Genomic DNA, 23,953 nt, shown 5'->3' with positions numbered 1-23,953 from the left:
GTCACATTTTCAGCCTTCAAGGAGGACGTGATGGGCTGTCATTGCATGAAGGGTGTGTAAGAGCTGGTCAGCAGCAGGAATAATCAGCTGTAAACACCTCAAGTTTAATTTTCCAGATTGAAGGGGGATTTTGTTAGTTAGATTTTTTTTTTTTACAGTAGGAAGTTTTCTTCATTGCTTGAACCCTTCACATTTGCTTTTATTCTTTTTTTGTTTGTTTGTTGGTGTGTATATCTGGCACTGTGGTTTAGAAGTGTGAAAGAATGACATCATTACCAAATACAGGGACCCTAGAAAGAAAAACAGACACACAAACCAAAACCACCTTTGCTTATATACATTTAGATGTGCAAGGGGAAAAAAGGCTTGCTGCTAGGATAGTTACATTTGCTTGGAGAAGCTGAGCAGTATTGACAAAAGAATGCTGTTGCTATTTTAAAGGGAGTTTCCATAGGGAAAATTTGCTATTATATGTGATGCTGACAAACATATTCTGTGGACAAGGCTCCAGGCTGGATCCCCTCCCTTCCCCTTTCCAAGGAGTGGCACAGAGCTGCCCTTTGCTTCTCTGCAGGAGAGTGGGGTAGCTGCTCTGCTTTGTATGTTGCATCTTCTTGGGTGTAGCACAGATGGGATTTTTCCTGTTGGAAGCTCCTATCAAAGCCTCAGTTGTGCTTCCTGCCATCTGAAGGTCAGTGTGATAGTGGTGTTGAGCTGTTGATGGGCTGGATTCGCCGTCAGACACGGGGAATTATGGCAGTTCAGCTACAAAGAGCAGGTTCTGCCCATGTTTATCCCGTGGGTGCTGCAGAAGTTGGTGTTGCTCTAAAGTGGCTGTGCTCAGCCTGCTTCCCGTGCTGGGACACTGGCTTCACAGCTCACCTGGCCAGACAGAAGTGAGGAAGGATGACTTGTCATTTTACAGGATGGCTTGGAGGGGAGAGGAAGATGGTGGGGTGCTGCTACTGTAATATCTTCCTTGCTGTAAGCTGGTACATTCCCTAGTTTTTGCCATTCTTGAGGTGTTTATAATCTAGGTTAGCCAGAAGCTTGAAAACCGAGGTGACAGTAGAAAGACTACAAGGGATAGAATGGGTTGGAGATTTGTTACCCAGATCGGGGTTATGTTGTTTTCCAGGGTTCAAGGGAACTTGTGTCAATGGCCTTTTAAAGGAATTTCATGGCAGCAAGGTGGCCACATCGTTCCTGATATCACTTGTTATTCATTTCCAGGAAAAAGTCTATCGTCTTACCATAATCTCCCTCCCTCCCTCCTGCCCTCCCTCCCTCTCCCCGCTCCCCTCCCCCTCTCTCCTCCCTTCCCTCTTCTTCTCCCTTTCCCTCTATCCACTTGTCTGCCTCTTTCTCCTTCCCTTTGTTAGAGGGACCAATACTTCCTTGCAAACAGGAAGAGAGGCGAGAGCAGCCCTGTGTGCAGTGTGAATGAACTGCAGTAACCTTGTCTCCTTTCTCCTCCTCTCAGTTGCAGAACCAAGGACATCTGGCAGTCGGGAGAGAGCGAGGGAGGAAACATAAAGGCACAGCCCATTTCAGGATCTTATCCACCCTGAGAGTGATCACACATATGCTCTCTTTTTCCTCTTGCTCCGTGTGTTGACATGGCACTCTTTGATCAGGCAGAAACCGGCAGGTAGGCAAGGACAAACTCAAAACCTCAGCCTTTGCCAGGCAAGGTATAATGAGAGGCAGGTGAGAGGGGAGGGAGCATCTGCTGCTGGATGAGGCATGTGAGCAGGAGAGCTGACTTGCAAAACGGTTGCTGTTGGGGGTGAGGAGTTGCTTTGCAGAGCCTGTAGGTCCCCTGGTGGGAGGGATCCATGAACTATGTAGGAAAGGAATCTTGTACTCTGCAGATCATGGACAAGGAGTGAGTTTGATTTTTTTATGTGGAGCAAAGCAAAAGTGCTTTGGGCTTGTTCTCTCCAAATTACTGTATTCTGTTTGGTGGTACAGTTGTGCTTTATGATCCTGATTCACTTTGCTAACCTGTTTGTTCAATTGTTTCAATCCCGTGTTCCTTCTTGACTGATGTAGGGTGGAACTGGCTTGGAACTTTTGTTGCTGCCACTGTTTGTTTATAATAGCTATTCCGTGGGTGAAGAGTGCCTAAGTCCTATTAAATTCAGATTCAGAAATGCCCACAGACCTCTTTGCAATTTGGTTGTAATATAAGGTCTAATTTTGGAAGGAAAGTTATGCAGACTTCCTTCCAGTTTGCCAGGACTCACCTTTAGGGTGTTTTTCTATAATAGCCTGACTTTCCCTTCCTTGATTTTCTTCCATTCCTTTAGGCATACCATCTCTCAGAATAATACTTTTCAGCCTAACACCATTGTTACACCTCTCTGCTTCTCTTCTCAGTACTCTTTCCAACCAATTGACACTCGTTTATTTTAATCTGTTCAGTTGTTAGTCATTTCTGCTATTGTTCTCTGACCTCTGCCATGGTTTCCATACCTGACCTGGGTAGGAGACAGCATGCTTTGTGTTGAGACCAGGCTAAAGCCAGTGAGAGCTGGATGCTGCAGTGAGAACCCAGTTCAAAGGACAAGACAAATGCATGGGCAAAGGCTGTGCCAGAAGTCAGCAAAGTCATGGGTAATAAAGGAGTTGGTCAGCAGCAGGAGTAAAAGCCAAAGTAAGGCGGGGGTGGGGTAGGCAGGCTCTGAAACTCAGAGCTAGAGTGGGAGAGGTGGGAATAAGACCCTTAAGGTGAGGGCAAGAGACCAGAATGCAGCTGCCCATCCCTGGGAAGCAGGCTGCGCAGCAAGGAGTGACTTGTAGGACTCTTCTGCATAATTGTCAGAGGTAGCAGCAACTTCAAAGGCTCACAGACCAGTGCTACAAGCTTGGGCAGCTGCTCACGGTCAGCTGAAGCTTAGCTGGACAACAAATGAAAGCAATCAGGAGGTCAAAGCGTCTCTTTATCAGCTTGGGACTGATGGTGGCTTACAGACCCTTCCAGTTTGTGGTTGTCTTTATGCTTCTGAGAGATCAAAAGGGATAACGCAATTTCAAACTGCGTCCCTTCAGTTCTTTGTAGAGAGGGATTTACCGCAGGGGCACAGAGCTAGTCTGTTCCCCGAGAGTTGTAGAGCTGTTTTTTCCATTCTTTGTAAACATACTGTTCAAAATCATTCTTTATGGTTTCCTGTTGCACTGCTTTGCACACCCTGCATTTTCATATTTTGTCCCTCCCATTGTCAACTTGAAGGTCATTGGTTTTTTCTCATAAATTTTGACAGTTTTCCCATGTAATATTACCTAATTTTCAAAGTGGCAGATTATTTTTCTGTCTTGAAAGGTGTGTCTCTTTCAACTTTTTCCTAATTGAAACTTGTTATATATGTGTACTTTTGCCCTGCTCACAGCCCCTCTATCTGTTCCAGCATTTCTAGAGAAATGTGATGATGCAGAGGGAACGAAGAAGAATGAGCCAACATGAGCTGGGAGTAATCTTTATTTCTCTGAGACAGCTACAAGGTAGTACCGAGATCCTAGGAAAGATTTGTGAAAATCCTCTGGCTGCTACATCAGACACGGGAGCGGAAGAACATTGGGCCACAAAATATATTTACTCCTTATGAGAGGATTGGAACAGTGTTGTCTCCCAAGGGACTTAGTTCTGTGCTGGTGCTGTAGTGTCCTGTAAAATCTCTGTCCAACGGGTGGTTTTTTTATTTTTTTGACCATTTAGATCTGCAGGCAGCATTCATTACCCAAGGCAGTGCCATCGCTGTGCAAGTTGTTGATTTCATTGGAGGCCATTATGTGCTGCCATGGGCCCAGCTTTCAGAGGTTGATTCACATTGGGGGCTGGTACTTTTATTGCAGGTTAGAATACATTTAGAATCTAAAATACCAAATTATATCCCTGCTTTGGTTACCTCTGAAAGATAGCCCTTCCTGTCAGATGCATTTGTTTGCCAACAGCTCATTAGGCCTACGCACAAAGGCACAGTCCTGTTGACACACAGCAAGCACAGTCATGTTAATATATATATACAAATGTAAAGTTTCTTCTGCTGATGCTGACGTGCTGCAGAGCAAAAACTTTATGCTTGTGACTCATTGCAGAACTGAAACATAGCCATATATTTTTCCCTTGGCAGAACACTGTTGGATATTGTAATTTATAGGGTCAGGACTGTGATGAGTAAATCTTGTTTTGAAAGATCCCAGAGACTTGAACGAACTTCCTAAAAATCTACTGTTTCATGTGAACATCCAGTATTTGGAGGCAAAGGGCTCCCTGTACTATTCCTCTGATTATTCCTGTGTTCCATAGTACAGTTTCTTCAGAGATATGCCTGCATCTGATCTGGTTCCTGATCATTAAACTTCTCACAGAAGGCACCAAAGAAGGAATACCAGGGAGAGGACAGCACTGTTTAGCAGAAGCGTCACAGTAACTACATCGATTTATTTGGTTTCTTCATGTGCTGTGCTACTCAATGCTATCTCCTTTACTTATCCTCAATGAATGCTGGACAGTAGTTTGGTATATTCTGTAGCTTTGTGTCTGTCGATGACTGGTCAGATCAAAGACTTCCAGAAGAATGCATAAGTGCTTCATCTGGCTTGGAAGAGGACTCCAACTGGGAGAATGGGATGAGACTGTTGCTGGAGGAAGTGATGAATGTTTATGGCATTTAGCATGAGGTGCAAGAGCCAGGGCTGCCATCCTTAGTCTCTGAAAAAAGCAGTACTTTCTGATGCAAGAGTGATGATCTGGAGACCATCAGTGTCTGAGTTGTTCAGTTGTCTCAGAAAAGAAGGGAAGAAGGAAGAAATGGAGAGGGCAAGGCTGGTGGCGACACATTTCAGAAGTGTTTAGTGTCATATTTGATACATGGGTGGCAAGGGCTGGCAGAAAATTGCTTCCCTCACCCTTTTATCTCCATGTGTTTCCTCATTGGAATATGTCTGGTCATTAGGTTCCTCTGTTCAAGACTCTACATTAGAAGTGATTGCTTCATTTCTTGTCACTTGGCCAGTCCTGGGTTCTAAAACCGAAGGAGTTAAGACAGACAGTGGGAGGCAGCACAGCAGATTATGTCAAGAAGACAGTGTTCCCTCTTGCAGTTATGGCTTGCATCACCTTTCTGCATTTTTAGTTGAAGTGGTCGTGCAGATCGGGAGGTGTGAATCTCTGATAACAGGATTCTTAGTACAAAACTTGGCAAGATTCTCATCACTTGAAAATAATCCTCATGCATTTCTGTGAAAATTAAGTCCTGGATTTAGTCATACAACCTCTCATTTGTGTGCATGTGTGGAAAATGGTAGTTTGGGTTTCTTTACCTAGCACCAGAGTGCTGCTGTTTGTAGTTAGAATAGTTTTCCACAGCCTGCAACTGCTACTGCACCTACAAACCCAAAAGATGCTGTGTCGTAGGAGCAGAGAAGACAAACAACCTTTCCTATCAGGCCCATTCTGTTTTGGGAAGGCTGGAGGCTGGTGCATGAAGCACGAGCACATGGGTTTGTTTTACAGCACAAAGATAGTGGCTGGTAGGCCTTACCCCTTGCTGTGTCCTGAACGTGCACATGGATTTATACTCCCTTCCCTCTTGGTAGCTGCAGACTTCTCAGGATGTCTGCTGTCCCTTAGACACACTCCTTTGGGCTCCAGATGTCTTGCTGACAGCAAGTTTCACTCTTGCAATGTCAGTCAGGGTTGTGTGGATCACACAGTTTTGAAATTCCATCAAACTGTACCCTCCTGTGGTTTTTTTTTGGTGTTTTTTTTTTTTTTCTTTCTGGAATACATTGCCATTGTGGTTGGGATGCAGTAAGATTGGGTCACTGAACTGAAGGTGGTGGGGCCTGAGCACTGTCTCTCAGTTCTTCAGCTGGGGGATCAAACTCTTCCTTTGAAAAGTTGCTGTGGTACTGCTGCTGGTGATTCATTCTGCACAATAATTAATCTTTGAGTGAGTCTGTTGCATGGTTTAAAGGAATGTGGAGATGCAGAGAGGCAGTATGCTTACCTTTCTTGTTTCATGCCCAAACATATCCAGAGACATCTGATATTGGCATCAGTGAGGAACTTACGTAGGACTGGGAATATGAGTCGGGTTTGGGTTTGTTTCAGAGAAGTTTCTGTCTCCACCTGATGTTCTGTGCCCCTCTCCAACATTTTCAACTGCTGCACGATTTTCTGGGGAGACTTTAAAAAAAAAGTTGGTTGTTCCTTTGAGAACCATGAGTCTCTTTGAATTGGTTGCAAATCACATTTGTAGCCTCCCACGACAGGATTTCTTCCTTTATATGGCTTTAACTTTCATATTTCCTGTCACTTTTATCCTAGATAGTCTCTTTCTTTCTCCAACAATTCAGTGGCTGCATGCACCAAAGGGGAGGAGGGAGCTCTGAATTGCTTATTCAGTCTGAGGCTGTATTTACAAAGGTCACGTGAATTAATGTGCCCTGTGGGTTTTAACACCTGCATCCACAGCGTAATGGGAGATGGCAGGAGCTCAGCAGGCTTGACAGTATGACTTGCTTTTATACTTAATGACTGTTTTAGAGTACTGGGAGGGGGCTGGTTTGCGGAAGCATTGCTTTCATCCTTGTCTTTGGCATTCTAAGAAAAGTTGCATGGTCTGGTCCAAATATCCAGGAGGGAAGAAGCTCTGCCTCTTGATGGTCAGCACTGCTGTGTGTGAGGCATGCCTCATGTGATACTTTTGTATCTGAGCTGCTGCAGAGCTTTCTGTCACCTCTTGTCTTTCAGAGAGTGACAGGCTTCCAGTCATGAGCTCAATCACTCAAGTTAAACTGGTACAGGCCTTTCACGTAGTTGCTTTTTAAATCAGTTAATCTCTTTAGCTTGCATTGGTAAATCACTGAGTTAAGATCAACTGATCAAATGCATGTTCAATCAGATTAGGGATGTTTACATTAACAGTTTGCATCAGTTTCACTGAGTCTGTGTAGTTAAACCAGTAGGGCCTTTTTCTGTGCAGGTGGGGATTTTTGGAAGAAGTGATTGGATTCGCTCTGGAGTTTCAACTTCTGTTGTGGAGTTTGTGCTGTATAATGAAGATGCTTTTCAGTAGGGTTTGTAAGTGCCAGAAAAGGCTATCCTCAGTAGGTTAGTGGTGAATCTGTTTACTGAGGGAGGCATCATGGTCATTTGCTATAGGTATGATGCTGGCTATCAATTTCTTCCTGTTATAAGTTAGTTTAAGAATTTAGACAACTCAGTTCCAATTAAAAATTGATAAATTTATTAAGCAAGCGATAATAAAGCAAACAGCGCTGGGTGGTCTGGGGGGCCAGCGCCCCGCCCGAGACACACACAACTTGTTTGAAAACTGGGCTTTTTGTACCCTCTCGATATCAGTTGTTGAATATTCATTCATTGTCCGTTTGTTGCCTTAAAAGGTAATTCCCCTGCTTTGGAGGTGGGTGTTACCTTTTTGTAACTTATCTCCCCTGGGCTTGTACAGGGGCGTCTTGCATCATCCTCAGCTGCAAGTCCTGGAGGGCCTCTCTGTATCCACATGGCACAGAGAAATATATTTTCATTTATAATTTGTTCCCTGTTCCCGGCCGCAAAAGATTCCCTGGTGTTAGGTCCAGACAGGACCTTTCACCTCACAGACTCCACGGTATGCCTAGAAGTTAGTAAATATACAGAAATAGTTTTTTGTTAGTACCTCCCTTTTATTTTAATTTGCTTGGAATAAAAACCGGTGCCTTTACTTATCACATTCCTGTAAGTGAAGGGAGGATTTGTCATCTTATCTTTGATACATCATTGATCTTTCTCACAGTCTTTGGCTATTGATAGTAATAAGGCACTTCAGTGTTTGTAGTCTCCGCTAAATAATTATATCAAAATTATCTTGTACAGTTTTCCATATGCTCTGCAATACATGCCACAAAATCCAGGGCAGCTGGCAGCAATGAGCTATTTGTTTGTTATTAGAAGCTTTAACAAAGACCACTGGTTATAAAGACTGGAATTTCCCTCTTACACACTTGGAGAGGTCAGGGCTGAAGTGTCCTCGTGGTGTTAGCAGTAGTGAAGACTTTTTATGCTTTGATAAATCTTTTGGCAATAAAAGGATAGTTCTGCACCTGGATGTGCTAATCTTGTACCTTTTACCACAGTTTGTTCAAATACTGTGTTTCAAGAGTATAAACATTGATAAAACAAAGCTAATTAAGGAAATGAAATCTTGAAGCTCGTTTGGGGTGCAGCCCTTAATAGATTTTGGAAGTTAATATCTCAATAGCTGAACTCTTGCCTCTTTTGCATCTGTTTGTTTTTTCCACAGGTACTTCCTTTCTGACTTTGAGTAGCAGAGAAAAACTAAAGACCTTGAAGAAAGACGCCTACGGCCCCTTGCTTGGCAGAAACAATGCTGCAGCGATGAGATTACAGTGAGCCCTTCCTGTGTGGCCTCCATGGGTCCCACTCAACTCAGCACACAGGATCATGGGAAGAGGGTGGCAAGTGTATTTGAGATGGAGGAGGAAGGGCTTTCGCTCTTCCCTGGCTCAGAGAACCCCCCTGAGCATGCAGGTATGGAAAAATTCTTACTAAATCCATGCAAGCTAAAGGCTATCTGTTCTTTCAGCTGCAAGCAGAATTAAGAGTTGGCAAAATGTTAGGGCAAGTTCTGCTGTGCTTGAGGCACTAAGAGATAATGTCTAAGAATAGAATCAGTTATTGATAGTTGAAGACAACTGGGTTTATCTACGTGATAAATATTTTGCTTATTTGACCTTTTAGAGGCTAGGTTCATGGCAGTAAAATGAATTTATTTTTGCTAGCCTTATCAAAAGCTGCTGAGCAATAAAGTTTTACTACAGGTGACAATCCACCAAGGATAGGTGGTGCAAAGAAATGGTAGATTTTTTGCAGTTTTATATAACGGGAAGACAGTAGAAGTTTCTTCTACATATTTCATAGGTTAACTGAGGTTAAAGAGCATCAGGAAATAGAATGGAGATTTTGTAGTTAAAATCGCTGCTCATGGCTACAGTCCTACACTTTCAAACTATAAGATGACTTAATCTAGCATCTCTGGACCAGTAACAGGAAAAAAAGGAAAGCACAAGTGCATAGTGCCAGCAGCTTAATGAAAATATGACAAATAAATGTATTTACTCAACAGTGAGGCAATTGGCAATCCCTGATATAAAAAAAAGAGGCAATCTGAACATTGAACGAGGACTCGTCAGTAGAGTAGAAACAAAGGGAGTAGTTAAAAGGTGATATAGTAGCCAATAAAAGTCCTTAAACCAGATTTGAGGACAGGAAAAGAAAGCAACTGATAGATTGTTTCCTTACAAAAAGGCAAGGAAAAAAGTCCTGTAATGTGGAAAAAAATTATTAAATAGGGTATCTTCCAAAGGAGGACCCTAATGTGAGCTAAAGGTTCAGCGATGGCGTTCATGCTTGATATATCTTACGCTATTTTTGTATTATCTTTAACTACAGAAAATGACAATAATCAGCTATATAACTAAAATGCTTAGTGTTCAGAGATGGAAAATAATTTGCACAGATCAAAGAATAAGCCTGTCTCAATAAACCAGTCATAGAAAAGGTAATTAGATGTTTATGTAATGACTTAAAGGCAGCTAAGAAATTCACAAGGTGGACAGATTCATCTGTAGAAGTCATTGGATTACTCTGCTGTTCCTCAGAAGCATATGAAGATCACTTAAGGCTTTGGAAAAGTTGTTTTACTGGTTAGCCATTGCATATATTTATACTAAATAATCTGAAATAATTGTAGACATTGCATAATTTCCTCTTGGTAATATATTGTGTGAGGAGAAATAATTGGTAATATATTGGGTGAATCGAACAAGAAAGGAGAATATCAGAAATTTGACCTTTCTGATGACATTTTCTAGCTGTCCAGTGAGAAGTGCAGGCTGAAATGAGTGACCTCCAGGCCTCTGTAAAGTCAGTGGGATTGAAAATCAACACCAAGACACTTAAGACTGAAAACTAATATGTAGTGAGGAACACTAACAATAATTTCTGCGACGTACTTAAAATGGTTTACCATTTCAGGAACTTGAGCAGAATAGTAGGTGTAAATGAGAGTAAGGATTAGAAGTATTAGAACAGTAAGTACAAAAATTAAATGTTCTATTGTAAACCTGATGCTGATCAGGAAATGCAGTAGCCTTGTCCTGCAAACCAGTCTGTATGCATTAATTCCAGTGTAAAGGCTTTCCAGGCATATCTAAGCATAATCTGGAGACTTATCAAGATGTGTTGCTTGTAATCTTTATGAGCAGCTGCCATAGAAGAATCTCTAATATCTGACATACAGAAAAATACCTGCACCGTGAACTGTGTAGAATGCTAGATGTTGGCCTATCTAGAGTTATATGGAATAAAAAGAGAGATAGTTAGTAGGCTGAAATGCTTAATTTAAGATGCATTGTAGAAAAGCAAAGATGTTTTCAGAATGCAGAGCCACTGCATATTTAAGATCTGTCAGAATGATGTAGGAAGAGCTGGAGCTGCTGCATAAGACCATCTGAAATGTGAAGCAGTAGTGCAGGGCCTATGTTTCAGATAGAATGACAAGGTTCAGTAAATGAACTGTCACTATGAGAGTGTTTCAGTTTTAGGAGTGGGGGGCACTCTTCTTGAAGAAGAAATGTTGGCTTTGGGGTTCCAAAGGCTCACAGAGCCTGTGCAGTGTGCTGCTTGCCTGTGTGTACACTCCATAAGGTGCTGTGTTTTGTCTCGACGGTTTCCCCAAGTGTTCCAGTTACGAGGATTGCCTACTCAGTCTGCCTTTTGTAGGGTCACAGTTTCAGCAATGTTTTTTTGTCACAATTAGATCTATGAACTCTTATTCTTGTGCATGAATAGGAGAACTGAAGGTGAGTTTTGAGGAAACTACTTTTCTGCACAATTTTGGGTTTCAGCTCAACTTTTTTGTAAGTCTTTCTCACACTGGGAACTTAACTGTAACTGAAAGTGCAGAAGAGCATTTGGCTGGAATATATTTTGGCTCTTCCATCCTGTTTTGGAGAGGAACAAGTGTGAAGCTATATTTGTTGGTATATTTGAGGTGAAACCTTGGGGCTTATGTCAGTCGTTTGTCACAGAAGACATGCTTGTCCAGAAGGGGACTGTGTGAAACAGGAGACTTGATCTTTTCATCCGTGTGTTTGGGAGATGGTGGGAGTGAGGATATTGGTTCTTTTAAGGAATGTGGCAGTCAGCTGCAAACATGCTTCCTTCATGTGTGGGGTGTTTTTTTCCTTTTTTTTTTTTTTTTTTTTTTTTTTTTTTTTTTTTTTTTTTTTTTTTGGGTACCGTTCATTTCAGCAGAAAATCCCCCCTTGAAGCGGAAGAAGGGCCCAGCCCCTAAGATGCTGGGAAATGAAGTGTGCAGCGTGTGTGGGGACAAGGCCTCTGGCTTCCACTACAACGTGCTGAGCTGTGAAGGCTGCAAGGGCTTCTTCCGCCGCAGCGTCATCAAGGGAGCGCAGTACGTGTGCAAGAACGGCGGCAAGTGCGAGATGGACATGTACATGCGGCGCAAGTGCCAGGAGTGCCGGCTGCGCAAGTGCCAGGAGGCGGGCATGAGGGAGCAGTGTGAGTGCAGGAAATGGGGCACGGGGGCATAGTGGTGTTGGGACAGGAGGCGTGTGGGAGCAGGCCTGGGGGGGCGGGGGGTATAAAGCAGGGGGCAGTGTGAGTGCTTGGGAAGGAGGGGACACGTAAGCCAAGCAGACTGTGTGTTGGAATGTGTGTGGGAAGTCACTGAGAGCTTAGCAGGGATCACGTGGAGAGGTGAGGCTGTTAGTGGAACACCACTGGTGTGCTGAGAGCCCCAGCTTTGCTTTATTCCTTGTAAGAACTTGTGGACTGTGGGAGCAGAGGAAGGACTCGCACATTCTTCAGGATGCTGTCGAGTGTATCAGTAAACTCAGGCTTCTGTCTGTCCTGTGATCAGGACTGCAAGATCGGTCACCATGCTCCTTGAACAACAGGCACTTTCCTTTGCCTCCTACTGTGAGCTTGCGACAGAGGTCAAGGGCAGCACCACAGTACTGCAGCTGTGTTTGTGCAAGAGCTGATCTCATTGCTCCCTTTAGTGAAATCTGCTATTTTTCTCACACAAGTCATAAGGCTGTTGTTCCTGAATATTCACCAGTGTTTCTGCTCACATGTCAGGAACAGCTCTCCTTGGCCAAGGCATCCAAGTTTCATCCCTTTGGTGGCCAAGACTGACTGAATGGGTGCTTGATTCATGTTAGATCTGTGTGAAGTCTCCTTTTCTGACATCCAGCACCCAGAACAGTGAGGAACAGGGGGTATTTCAGAAACATCTTTTAAAATAATGCTACACCAAGGAAATGTGCTGTTTGATTTTTCCAGCACGAAACACAGCACATCAGTATCTGTCTCACTGGTTTGTATCTGCATACCATATGCTGTGTTTACCTCATTTGCCCCTGTTCCTGAGAGCTACAAAACAGATATATTTGAAAAGTGATGTAGTAAGACTGCCTGTTCACTTTGATTCTCTTTTGTTGCAGGTAGATAGAGAGAGCCTCAGTTTCTGTATTTACTCATTGTCTTGTGTTGAAGACAGCTCAGGAAAATTAGCTCAAAAGTGTTATTATTAAGAGCTTGGCAATTCTTGTCAGTGCTGTAATCCCCACTGCAAATTTGCCCGTGTTAATTTTGACAGAAGCTGAGGGCTTTTTCCTCCAGCTGTTTCACTTGGAAGGTCATTCCAGAACTTCCTTCTAGTAATTGCTGGAAGCATTCTTCTAATTCCCAGACTGAAGTTATTCATGGCCAGTTTATTGTTTGTAAGCCAGTGTGAACTATGAGGTTAAATAGTTCCTTCCTGGCAAACCAAGTAAGTTAGATTGCTTTGAATTTATCATGATGCAGAAGGTTGCACATAGGCAGTTTTCAAGATTCAGTAATAGCCAAGTAACAAGTTACCAGTTATAAATTTTTTGTGCATCTGAGTCCCAAGATGAGGGACTGTAATCACTTGGATTATTATTTGCCTTCTTAAACTAACACTGTGAGTAACATTCTCTAATCTTACAGATCCCCTTTAATTTGGTTATTGTATTAAATATCTTTGCTGTTAGAATTGTAAGTTCTGTGTGTGCATGTACCTGTGCATACCTCTTCTCTGTTAGAATTCGGGGATAAAGGGTCCTCTCAGTTTGAATGTGTTATGTTCTTTGTCTGTCCTTCCAATTCCAGAGTACTCTCTCACAGTAATTCTCCAGTTCTTGTCTTCACATTTAACATGATTCGTTTAAGAAGCGCAAGTATATAATTGTCCAGTTTTGGGCCCTGCTTTCCTATAGCAGCTATGTGTCCTTGTTACCTGTGCATAAAAAAATGGCCAAAGAATCTTTCAGTACCTTTAAAATCTTGTTCGTAAGTCAAGCTTTGTTTACTTATCTTGACGATGCAGAGGGTTTTTTCCAGTCAGTCCCTTTTCTACTTCTTGTTATTCATCATTAACTCATAGGATGATTCTCTGGAAGATAACCCTTGAATCCAGGTATACCTGCTAGTTTCCTTTTATTTTTTTGGATGTAGCTTTCAGATAGTTTTTGCAGCTTTGGCTTAAAGAAACAACAAACCTTCTCTGCATTCACATCAGTGAATTCTTCAGTTCACAGAATCATCCTCAGTTCTTAGGGCTGCTTTCAATCCAGTCTCTGCCCTGCCTCCAATATGCAGGATCTTGCACTTGTCCTTGTTGAACTTCATGAGGTTCGACAGGCCCACCTTTCAAGCCTGTCAAGGTCTCTCTGTATGGCATCCCTTCCATCCAGGGTGTAAAGCACAACCACACAGCTTGGTGGTGTTGGCAAACTTGCTCAGGGTGTGCTCAGTCCCACTGTCCGTGTCACTGACACAGACATCCCCAGTACCAACCCTGAGGAATGCCACTCGTCAGTGCTTTCCACTTGGACATTGAACCATTGACCACAACTCTTGAATGCAACCATCCAGCCAATCTCTTATCCACCAAGCGATCCATCTGTTAAATCCATGCCATTCCAATTTAGAGGTGTATTGCTCCTGAGCTTGGAGGAGATGATCCTTAAATATTAAACAGCTTTCTTGGGCTTTCTCTTTCCTCCAGCATTTTATCCTGTAGTACTTTACTGAGCAGATCCTTGAAGAGTCCAGAGTCTGCTCTCCTGAAGTCCAGGCCAGTGAGCTTTCTGTGAGTGCTCCCTCCTTGTTGCCCCAAGGATCTTGAAATTCACCATTTCATGATCACCTGCAGCCCAGGCTGCCCTTGAACTTCACATTCTCCAGCAGGCCCTCCTTGATGAGAGCAAGGTCCATCACAGCACCTCTGCTCATTGGCTCCTCTATCACTTGGAGAAGGCAGTTATCATCAACACACTGGAGGAATCTCCTGGATTGCTCATTCCCTGCTGTGTTGTCTCTCCAACAGATATTGGGGCAGTTGAAATCTCCCCAAAAGACCAGGGCTTGTGAATGTGAGGCCACTCCTGTCTGTCTATAGAGGGTCTGTTCCACTCAGTTTCCTGGTCAGGTGACCTTGTAACAGACCCCCTATAAAATGTCACTTCCCTGGGCAACTTTAGTGCAAATCCCTCTTCACAGGTTGGCAAGCCTATGAGTGAAGATGTGTTTCCCCTTCTGTGACAGATGGACCCCATTAGCCCCCAATAAATCAGATGCCTCAGTTCCTTACAATTTTACATCCAAATGACATCTCCTTTGACTTAACGACTGAAGAAGACTTCTAGCCCTGTTCCTGAAGGACCCATGGTTGGTCCTCAGTCCATTTTATGGAAAGCTATTCTTTCACTCTTCATCTTGCAGTATGTTACTGCTCTACAGTTTGCTGCAGATGGCCTGTATAGCAAATTATCCTTTCACTTTCAAACTCCGTCCAGGACTGGCTCTGACCTCTGAAGAGGAAGGTGAAATGACACAAGCTGTTAAATTAACAATATTGGAACAAGGCATAACAGCAGGATAGTATAAAATACAGTGGACGCACCATGGCATGTGAAAGGAGCACTTGCTGGAATCTGTTATAACATGACGTTTTAGGGAATTGCTCAATGGGGAAAGTCACTATTGTTTTTCTGAGATCTGCAGGGCATCATGAAAGGAGCTTCTGCCCTTTGTGAACACTTTGCATGATGGTATGATTAGAAGAAAGGTAATGGAACAACTTAAAGTGGGAATAGAGGGAGAAAAAAATGACTATCACTCTGCTGTGTTGTGTACGCTCTGCTATGCCAGATACAGGCAGCCAACTGTGATCTCCACCTCTCCATCTCCAGCACATTACCCTGTGTTTATGTAGTTTCCAGTGTGCTTCTACGATTGATCACAGGCTATTCCTGCTTTAGATGTTCTGTCTGAAGAACAGATCCGACTGAAGAAACTGAAGAAGCAGGAAGACGATCAGGCTCGGACAGTTGTGGTGCGTCCAAACCCTCCGAATCCGCCAAGCCCTTCCCACAAGCTAACGCCGGAACAGCTGAACATGATAAAAAAGCTTGTGGCTGCTCAGCAGCAGTGCAACCAGCGCTCATTCACAGACAGGATCAAAGTGACGGTAAAAAAAAATCTATAAGTTTACCAAAATAAAGAAAAATTGGAGTTTGGGGGACTGGGTTTTGGGTGAAATATTTGGGAGAACAGAGATAGTTCAGGCATTGCATCTGTGGACTAAAGCTCTGTAAAGAATAGCAAAAGATGATGTTCTGATGTTGTTTAATTTTCTTTCCTTGTTCATTTAATCTTTTCATCTTTCTGTCCTGACTTAATCTTTCACATACATCTCTCTCTCTCAGTGTCTCTGTATATCCATATATATTTATATATGCTGTCTCTTCCCATTCCCACAGCCATGGCCCCAGATTCCTGACCCTAATAACCGTGAAGCGAGGCAGCAGCGTTTCGCTCACTTTACAGAACTTGCAATTATCTCTGTGCAAGAGATTGTGGATTTTGCCAAGCAACTACCTGGCTTCCTGGAGCTCACCAGGGAAGATCAGATTGCTTTACTGAAGACATCTACCATAGAGGTGAGAGTTTGGCTCCACCACAATACATAGTAGCAGAAATGAAAGAATTTAGAGTTACCCACATGGAGAACTAGTTCCATCCCTTTTTTTGGGATGGTGAACTGAAGGACCTCAGCTATGGGACCATTACTGCAGTGCCAGGTTATACTGGCAAGGGGTCATGGAGGAGAATGAGACAAGGGCCTTGGTAGTGGTAAGCAGGAACTTCCCCTTTCCCAGAAACAGACACCACAAAGGATGCAGCAGAGTTTATCTTCTAATTTTTAAACACTGAGAGAAACTGGAGAGTTTTTGTTTGGGGTTTTTTGTTTTGTTTTGTTTTGTTTTCAGATATGCTCTTAACACTCAGAGAATTATTGATGTTTTCTTTCCTGTTTTCAAATAAAGTATATCTATTTCTGGTTTCAGGTGATGTTGCTGGAGACATCTCGGCGCTATAATCCAGAGATTGAGAGCATCACCTTTCTTAAGGACCTGAGCTATAATCGGGATGACTTCGCCAAAGCAGGTGGTGCATTAGACAGGTGTTTCTTCCTTCCCTGTGTCTTGTGTTCTTACATATTTTCCTTTTTTATGTGGACTGCTGGAAATAGTATGTGGGATTAGATGAGAAGCTTAGAAGAGGACCAGACCAATAGCCCCAAAAGCCATATATTTTTTGCTTTTAATATGTGATACTAGTTGAGTTCATGTCTTTTTCCATATGTGAACTTGCTTTGGAAAATTTGGACTCTTAAAGGATGAAAATCTAGTAGGAAATGTCCACCTAGGGCTAGCAGCTGATGTGAACTTCCTTGCTGGTAGAGATGTGATGTGGTCATAGAGCTGTATCAGATCATAGCATTTCAAACCACAGTCTTTACCCTTGCAAGTACATATCACTTGCTAATCTGGATACACACCTCGAGTGAGGACAATAATGTGATTACATTTCACTTAATATGAAGTCTATACTGTGCACTGAAGATCCCCACACACTGCTTTAGATATTTCATCATCCCAATATATATTGGTCTGTGGTGGGTGATTTCTGAAGTCTATTTTTTCAGGAACTATGAGTGTCTGTAATTTCAGATGAAGTAACAGGAAGAGTGTATCTTAAGCATTTCTAAAAGCAAGACTTAAGCTGTCATTCATGTAATTTTTTTTTTTAATTATTCTTTGAGTAACTCTTTAACCATTTATACTTGAGATGGCTTTTATATGCAGTTTTCCTTTTCAACGCTCTTCCTGGTAGCCTTTTTTTCAGGTTATTAGGAAGGCAAAAACTAGGCAGCCAGAAAGATTCCCTCCATTTTGTTTCTTCTTTTCTGATGCAGCTGTACTGCAGGAAATTAAAAACTTGGATGCTGTTTTGGGGGAAAGGCCTGAAGTTTTCAGCATGATTACATTGCACAAAAAGACCTGGTTTGACAGTGGTCTCTGTATGTTATGGCAATAAATATCAGTGCATTTCTGCCTGACTGCATTTATCAAAGGAGGTGATTGGAAGCCTAAGTCAGGCTCTGCTTCAGCTCTCCCAACTTTTTGAGCTGAAGGAAATGGCAGTGTTCAGAGTTCTTGGAACTGTAAGTTTTCAGTTCAGACAGACTTCAGATGAATCTGGATCACAGTATTAAAGCTTTCGCTGAAAGCTACTGGATGTGAAGGAGGTGATGGTGTCAGAGTTGAAAGTATAGATGTTGTACTTGTAGCCTTCTGACTTTTTGATGGACTTATCTGATAAATGATGTTGTGTTCCTTTAGCTGTTGCCTAGTGATGTGCCATGGGGCATTTAAGGCTCTAGGAAAACCCAGAAACAGCGTAATTTTATAGGTAGAACCCCACTCCTCAGCCACTGTTGTTGGTGTTCACCAGTACTGGATGTAAAGGGAGGTTTCACTGGAACATAACGTAAGGCTTTTTCCCTGCCTGCCTGTCTTCCCCACTCCCTGGTGTACTGCAGTGGGTTTCTTGCAGCTTATTCCATGAGAGGGAGAGAAAGGAGTCAATTGTTACTGCCTCACCTTGTTCTCTTCTGTTTGTTTCAGGTCTGCAGTTTGAGTTCATTAACCCCATCTTTGAGTTCTCAAAGGGAATGAATGAGCTACAGCTTAACGATGCTGAATATGCACTTTTAATTGCCATCAACATTTTCTCTGCAGGTAAAAAGCCAGGGAGATCTGAGGAGCTGCAGTAGTGAGTCAGAGGGCAAAGAAAGTAGAGTTAAGGAACGTGACAAGCAGAAGAGGAGTAATAGAGGGTATATAGAGTTCAGTGAGGAAGGGAGCGTGTTATTCATTATATTCTGAATTCTATAGTGCTGCTTCTAGAAGAAAGAAAATTCCCCACTGCTGGAAAAGTATAGAAAAATCGGTCAGTATTTATCTTCCTTGTTTAGAGATCGCTATTTAATTGTCCCCTTAATGTCCTTGGCATCTCTCTGGTGTGATGCAGGTCCCACAGCATGAGTGACATCTAGTGGGCAAGTGAAGATACTGTGGACATGAGACAATATTGCTCTGGGCCAGGACAGAGCTTTGCCAAGAAGCTCCTTCCATTCTTCTGTCTTGTGACCTGCACGATTAATTACTTTTTTTCTTTGTTCTTGTTTTCTAACTGGCTCACCTGCTGCAGAGACTTTCCCAATCATTCTTGAATAGACAGCTTCTCATTTCTTCTGTGACAGGAATGTGAGATCAAACAGCACTATGTAAGTGTGTTTGATCTCTAACCTTCCACCTCTAGAGGAGTCAGATTGGATACCCCATGTGCAGTAGACATCACTGAGAAAGAACACTCACAGACAATTGACATATCTGCTACATTCATGGATATACCTCCTAGCCTTGCTGGGTGAACGCTAATGAGGTTTTGGGAAGAGACTGTATGAGGGAGTTGAGTTAGGCAGGGATGATAAGTCCATTGAAACTGCCTGTGGCAATCTCCTTAATTCTAACCTGCTTTTTGGCAGACCGACCGAATGTGCAGGACCAGTCCTTGGTGGAGAGGCTGCAGCACACCTATGTGGAAGCCCTTCATTCTTACATTTGTATCAACAGACCAAATGTAAGTGCCTGACCACAACACGTACAGCAGTGATGAGAACTGATTTCGTGTTTATGCAGATACAGTTCCTGCCATACTGTTTGTAACAGGTTTCTTGCTGTCTGTACTGTCATACTTGTCCCTTCTGTGGCTCTTTGATAGCAGCTGGAAATGCAGGATTTGTGAGCTGTCACAGCCTGCTGTCTGATATCATGTTCCATGGTTTAGCCAGCATGGAAAGTCCGGAGTTTTGGGACATGATGTACTATTTGTGTTCCTTTACACTGAAGCCTCCTGTTGAATGCTGGGTTTAGAGGAAATCATGTTTATAGTTACAATACATCATCTGTTGTGGTATTTTTTTTTCTTTTTTAAAGTTTTAGTGTGAATTTACTAACAGCTGTCTATTTGTCTGACTCTGCAGGACCGCCTGATGTTTCCACGGATGTTAATGAAGCTGGTCAGTCTTAGGACACTAAGCAGTGTCCACTCTGAGCAGGTGTTTGCCCTTCGGCTGCAGGACAAGAAACTCCCTCCTCTGCTCTCAGAAATCTGGGATGTGCATGAGTGACCGCATGCTCCCAGAATGCTGACGTGCTGACATAATGCCATCTCCCAGCCTTTGCTAATGAGAAGCCAGCCTCCCCTCTCCAAAGCACTGAACCCTGGGCTAGGCATGCAGGGAGTGATGAGCCCGGGGTTTCAATGTTGTCATGAGACTATGCAGGAGGCAGCTGGGGTAGATCAGATGGAGGGGTTGGTTTTGATGCAGTGCCCATACCCTAAAGGAATAACGTGAAACATTTGAAAACGGTAGAAATGAAGACTTCCTCCTGCCCCCCCAACTCCTCTTTCTTCAGAGTCTTTCTCTTCTCTAAGCATATGCTGAAGGTTTGCCCTTTGATCCTCTTCTCACTGATTATGAAAATGAATTTGCAGGAACTTGCCAAAAGCTCTCTATTGAGAGTAACCCAGCTCGAAAGGCTTCTGCAGGGTCCCCAGTGTACCTGGATCTGAGAAGCTCAGGGAAGTCAGTGTGGATGTTCTATGGGTTTCACTGGGTTTCCTATAAATAAAATCTCTTGAATGTGCTGCCCTCTACAATGATTCCAAGAGAAGTAGCTTTTATTTCTTTATTATGAGACTTCATTTCTAGAGCTGCCCTTTATTCTGGCCCTCCTTTGGAAAAAGGATTCCTCTAATATGTAGTGCCCTTTGTCTAACAGGGAGATTCTCTGGGTAGGGAACATTTGTACATCAGAAAGATGTCAGGCATAAAGTAGTGGACTTTTTTTTATATAATGCATCACAGTTTTATCTCATGGTTCTCAGACAGTTCAATTTACCTTTGACTTGCTAACAGCTGGAAAACTTTAGTTCAAAACAGATCAGAGCATAGATTTTTATCTTTAGGGGTGGAATAGAAGAAAGGTGGGAAGGACTGGTACCTAGGTGAGGTAGGTGTGGTGGAAGGATCTCAAAAACTTCCAAGAATCTGAAGCATGTGGTATGTATTCCAAGGTGGGTGTGAAGATGTGTTGGCCAAGGAGAGAGGACACACTGCATTTAGTGAAATATGTGGGCATTGCGTAAGCTATGGGCTGCACAACTCTCAGATCGTGGGCTGCAGGAATATTGCGTGTAATCAGATCCACTTGTGTTGTCTTCCTTTTTGCCAAAGTCTTTCCAAGGTTTTAGGAATTATAATGGGATATGGAGGTCCCTCCTGTATGAGGAGTGCCAACTGCTTTAGAAGGACACTTTGGTCTTGTATCCTTTCTTCACTTGGGGCATTGTGAGATCCACACTGGATTTATGCCCCAAGTTTTTAAGTATCCACATTCATAAGTATTCTAGAATTTACAGCAATATTTTGTCTGACAGAAGAGAAATATACTGTTGTAAAACATGTTCCTTACTTTCCAAGAAACAACATCTTATAGCTGATCTCAGAGATGTAACCTTAAGTATCCTGGTAGCTTGGTCTCATGAGTCTTCTCTGTCATAGGGGTCTTTGTTTGCTTGCCCGGTGAGTATCCCAAGAGCATAGGTTCACATGGCTCGGGTTTTTTTTGTTTGTCTGTTTTTTGGTTTGTTTGTTGTTGTTTTTTTTTGGCTGTGTATCTGAGCGCTATGCCCGTGGTGAGGGTATCGTGTCCATTTTGCACTTGAGGTTGGTCCCCTGCCACTGGCCTTCACTCTGCACCTTTGTAAAGCACTTGTAACAATCTGTAAAATAATCTGTTGTTTTTTATAACTCATTGCAATTGCAGAAATTCTTGTTTAAATCTGTATTTTTAACTAATCTGTTTGAGAAATGTTAATGTTTATATAAAAGAATAAAGCCTAATACAGGATTTTGACATTCTCTGATGTGCTGTCATTAGCTTGGAGGAGGGTGGAATAAGTTCTTGCTTTAACAAGCTCAAAGCTGATAAGAAAGTAAGTGTATAGGTTGGAAAGAAGCAAGAAGTGGTGAAAAAGAAATAGTAGTGCAACCCTAGGCAGTTTATTTTGGCCTCTAGGATGAGATTTGTAGCTTGATATGCACCTTGCTGTATGCCAGACCTGGCAAATATGTGAAGTGGATTAAGTGCGTATCACAAAGACCATGAATTATGCAAACATCCTTCATTTTGATTTGTACAGCTACAGTCAGAATGTAACCCTTTTATTCCATGCGCTGTACTCCATTTTCTGCATATTGTGGCTTGTCAAAATTGAAATGGGAGTCCAGCCTGCCCCTGGCTGTCAAGTGGATTTTCAGGCGGACCCTAGCTGATAGCTCATACACTAATAATTTCTGATGTACTTAGAGGAAAATCAACCGTAATAGTTGTCCATATGCATTACCTCCAAGGGAGTGGTAGGATGGGGAAGCACAGAGCTGTCCAGCGTTAGCTGCTTCCTAAGTGCTTGATCCTCTGCCGCAATGGGAAAGGAAAGCGACCGTTAACTCGGCAACTCCCCACACGACAGGCTATTCTGCTGAAGCCCCTGAGTCACTCTAAAATTTAAATTGGAATCCCCTAAACCAGAGTGAGGAGTAGGCTAATAGGAAACTGCTGTGAGGTATGGGGTGGGGAGGAATGAGTAGAGCTCGAGTGCTTAGTCAGCCCTGGGTAAACTACATGGTGGCTGGGCCCTGCTTGAGGGATTTGCTAAACAATGATCCTGTCAACACTCGGAAGAGGTAATGGCAATGAAGCTGCAGCTTCATTTCTAGCTTCAGTTTCTTTATTTTGAGCTGCATCTCCTTAATTTGAAGAGAAAACCTGCATATAAATTTGAGGGATTTTCAAGGTACGATCTATAACATTGCCGTGGGTGGCATTGGTGAAAACAGTGATTTTCCTTGGCTCTGTGTTATGATTGAACCCCAGCCAGCCACCAAGCCACACACAGCCCCCACCAGCGGCGGGATTGGGGAGACAACTGAAGGGTAAAAAGTAGAAAAGGCATGAGTTGATATATAGGCAGTATTTGATGATTCTGTGAATATCAAATAAATTATTTCACCATTTTACACTTCATAGATAAGTAAACTATTGGGTTAGTGTGGTACTTGTGGTTGCATTTTGAGTTTATTTTGGAAATTTTTGTTTTGTTAGTAAATGGATTTGGTTGCACAGTGGTTTATGGGAGTTTGGAAGGAATTAAAAAAGCTGTCTCTCAAGCGTTTAATAACCAAATTCTCTTGTAATCTCATGAAGCCTGTAGCGAACCAGCAAGTAAGTAGCTCAATACAGAGGGTACAGGGTACAGGCTGAAACGTTCCCGATTCTCCTCACTCAGGCTGCTCCGGAGGGCTGTTTCCCACCCCCCATCCCGCCTCCCTCCCGCCGGCTCAGCGGCCGCAGCGCCCCCTGCGGGAGGCTGGCGAGGCGGCTCCCCCCGCCATGAGGGCGAGTGGTTCGCTCCGCCCCGCCCTCCCTGCCCCCCCGCGGGCTGTAGTGGCACGTCCCGCTGCTGGCGCTCGATGCGGAACTGGCGGGGCGGGCAGAGCGGCGGTGGCGGCGGCGGTGGTGCTGCTGGTGCAGGTGAGCGGGGCGGCCTGGCCGGGCGGGCGGTGCCGGTGCCGGTGCCCCAGGCGGCAGGGTGCGTGCACATGTCAGAAGCGGAGCCTGCCCCACCGCCGCTACGCGTGGGTCGGGCTGGGAGCGCAGCCGGCGGCGCTGCCTGCAGTGCCCCGCACCCGGACAGCTGCCGGGGCATCCCCGCCCGCCCCGCGTTCCGCCGCAGCCGTCCGGCCGTGCGCGGCGGGGCTGCTCGGGAGCGGCGATCCTTCCGTTCCGCAAGGTCACAGATCGGGGCCCGCCGCTGCGGGGAGCGGGGCCGGCCGGGCTCTGCTCCATCCTGCCGGGTGCCGGTGGCGGGCGGGGCCGCGATGCCCCGCTGTGGCCGCGGGGCTCGGCCGGCCGCGCTCGGGCGGCAGCCCCTGAGAGGGCCGGGGGTGCGGGCGCGGGGCCCGCCGCTCTCGGGCACGGGCCTCCCGGCAGCTTTTCCTCGCTCCCTGCCGCGAGGGAGCGGGCAGGATAGTGAGGGAAGGGAGAAGGGAGGCGCAGGGCGGACTGTCCCCGTGGAAGGGGTGAGGTGTGCAGCCTTGTGCAGGGGTTGCTGTGGTAATGTGACTGGAAAGGTGCTTTTACTCCTCCGTTTGTAAACAGCAGATCCAATTACTCCCTAAGACAATAGAATAGGAAATCCACTTTACGCTAGGCAATTTCTTATGAAGTCACCTATAAATCAAGAGCACTTTCCCTTTAGAAATGGGTGTCACCACCTTGCTGTGCTGCTCGCTTTTATTGTCAGGCGGAGGAGGGGAGGCGAGCTTGGTCT

At 44.0% G+C, this 23,953-nt stretch overlaps 1 protein-coding gene across 6 annotated transcripts in view; it reads left to right on the top strand.

The window, feature by feature from the left end:
- Positions 1 to 21,471, top strand: part of NR1H3 (nuclear receptor subfamily 1 group H member 3) — a 31,684-nt gene extending 10,213 nt beyond the window's left edge. For 3 of the 6 annotated variants that reach the window (XM_027886742.1, XM_027886733.1, XM_027886762.1), the window contains exons 2-9: positions 8,313 to 8,560; positions 11,345 to 11,614; positions 15,406 to 15,614; positions 15,907 to 16,086; positions 16,495 to 16,594; positions 18,118 to 18,231; positions 19,041 to 19,135; positions 19,539 to 21,471. In XM_027886742.1, the coding sequence (XP_027742543.1) occupies positions 8,443 to 8,560; positions 11,345 to 11,614; positions 15,406 to 15,614; positions 15,907 to 16,086; positions 16,495 to 16,594; positions 18,118 to 18,231; positions 19,041 to 19,135; positions 19,539 to 19,685 (1,233 nt within the window). In that variant the 5' untranslated portion in view covers positions 8,313 to 8,442 and the 3' untranslated portion in view covers positions 19,686 to 21,471. Of the gene's footprint in view, positions 1 to 3,487; positions 3,505 to 8,077; positions 8,561 to 10,103; positions 10,123 to 11,344; positions 11,615 to 15,405; positions 15,615 to 15,906; positions 16,087 to 16,494; positions 16,595 to 18,117; positions 18,232 to 19,040; positions 19,136 to 19,538 lie in introns of those variants that run through there. The other 3 variants (XM_027886752.1, XM_027886772.1, XM_027886781.1) reach the window with 3 other exon arrangements.
- Positions 21,472 to 23,953: the final 2,482 nt, after the last annotated feature.

This window comes from Empidonax traillii, unplaced genomic scaffold, assembly GCF_003031625.1.
Source record: "Empidonax traillii isolate 1590-97213 ecotype Southwest subspecies unplaced genomic scaffold, ASM303162v1 scaffold11:size2795301, whole genome shotgun sequence".
NCBI lineage: Eukaryota > Metazoa > Chordata > Aves > Passeriformes > Tyrannidae > Empidonax > Empidonax traillii.
The sequence above is the reverse complement of the archived record's forward strand: the minus strand, read 5'-3'. Positions and strand labels throughout refer to the sequence as shown.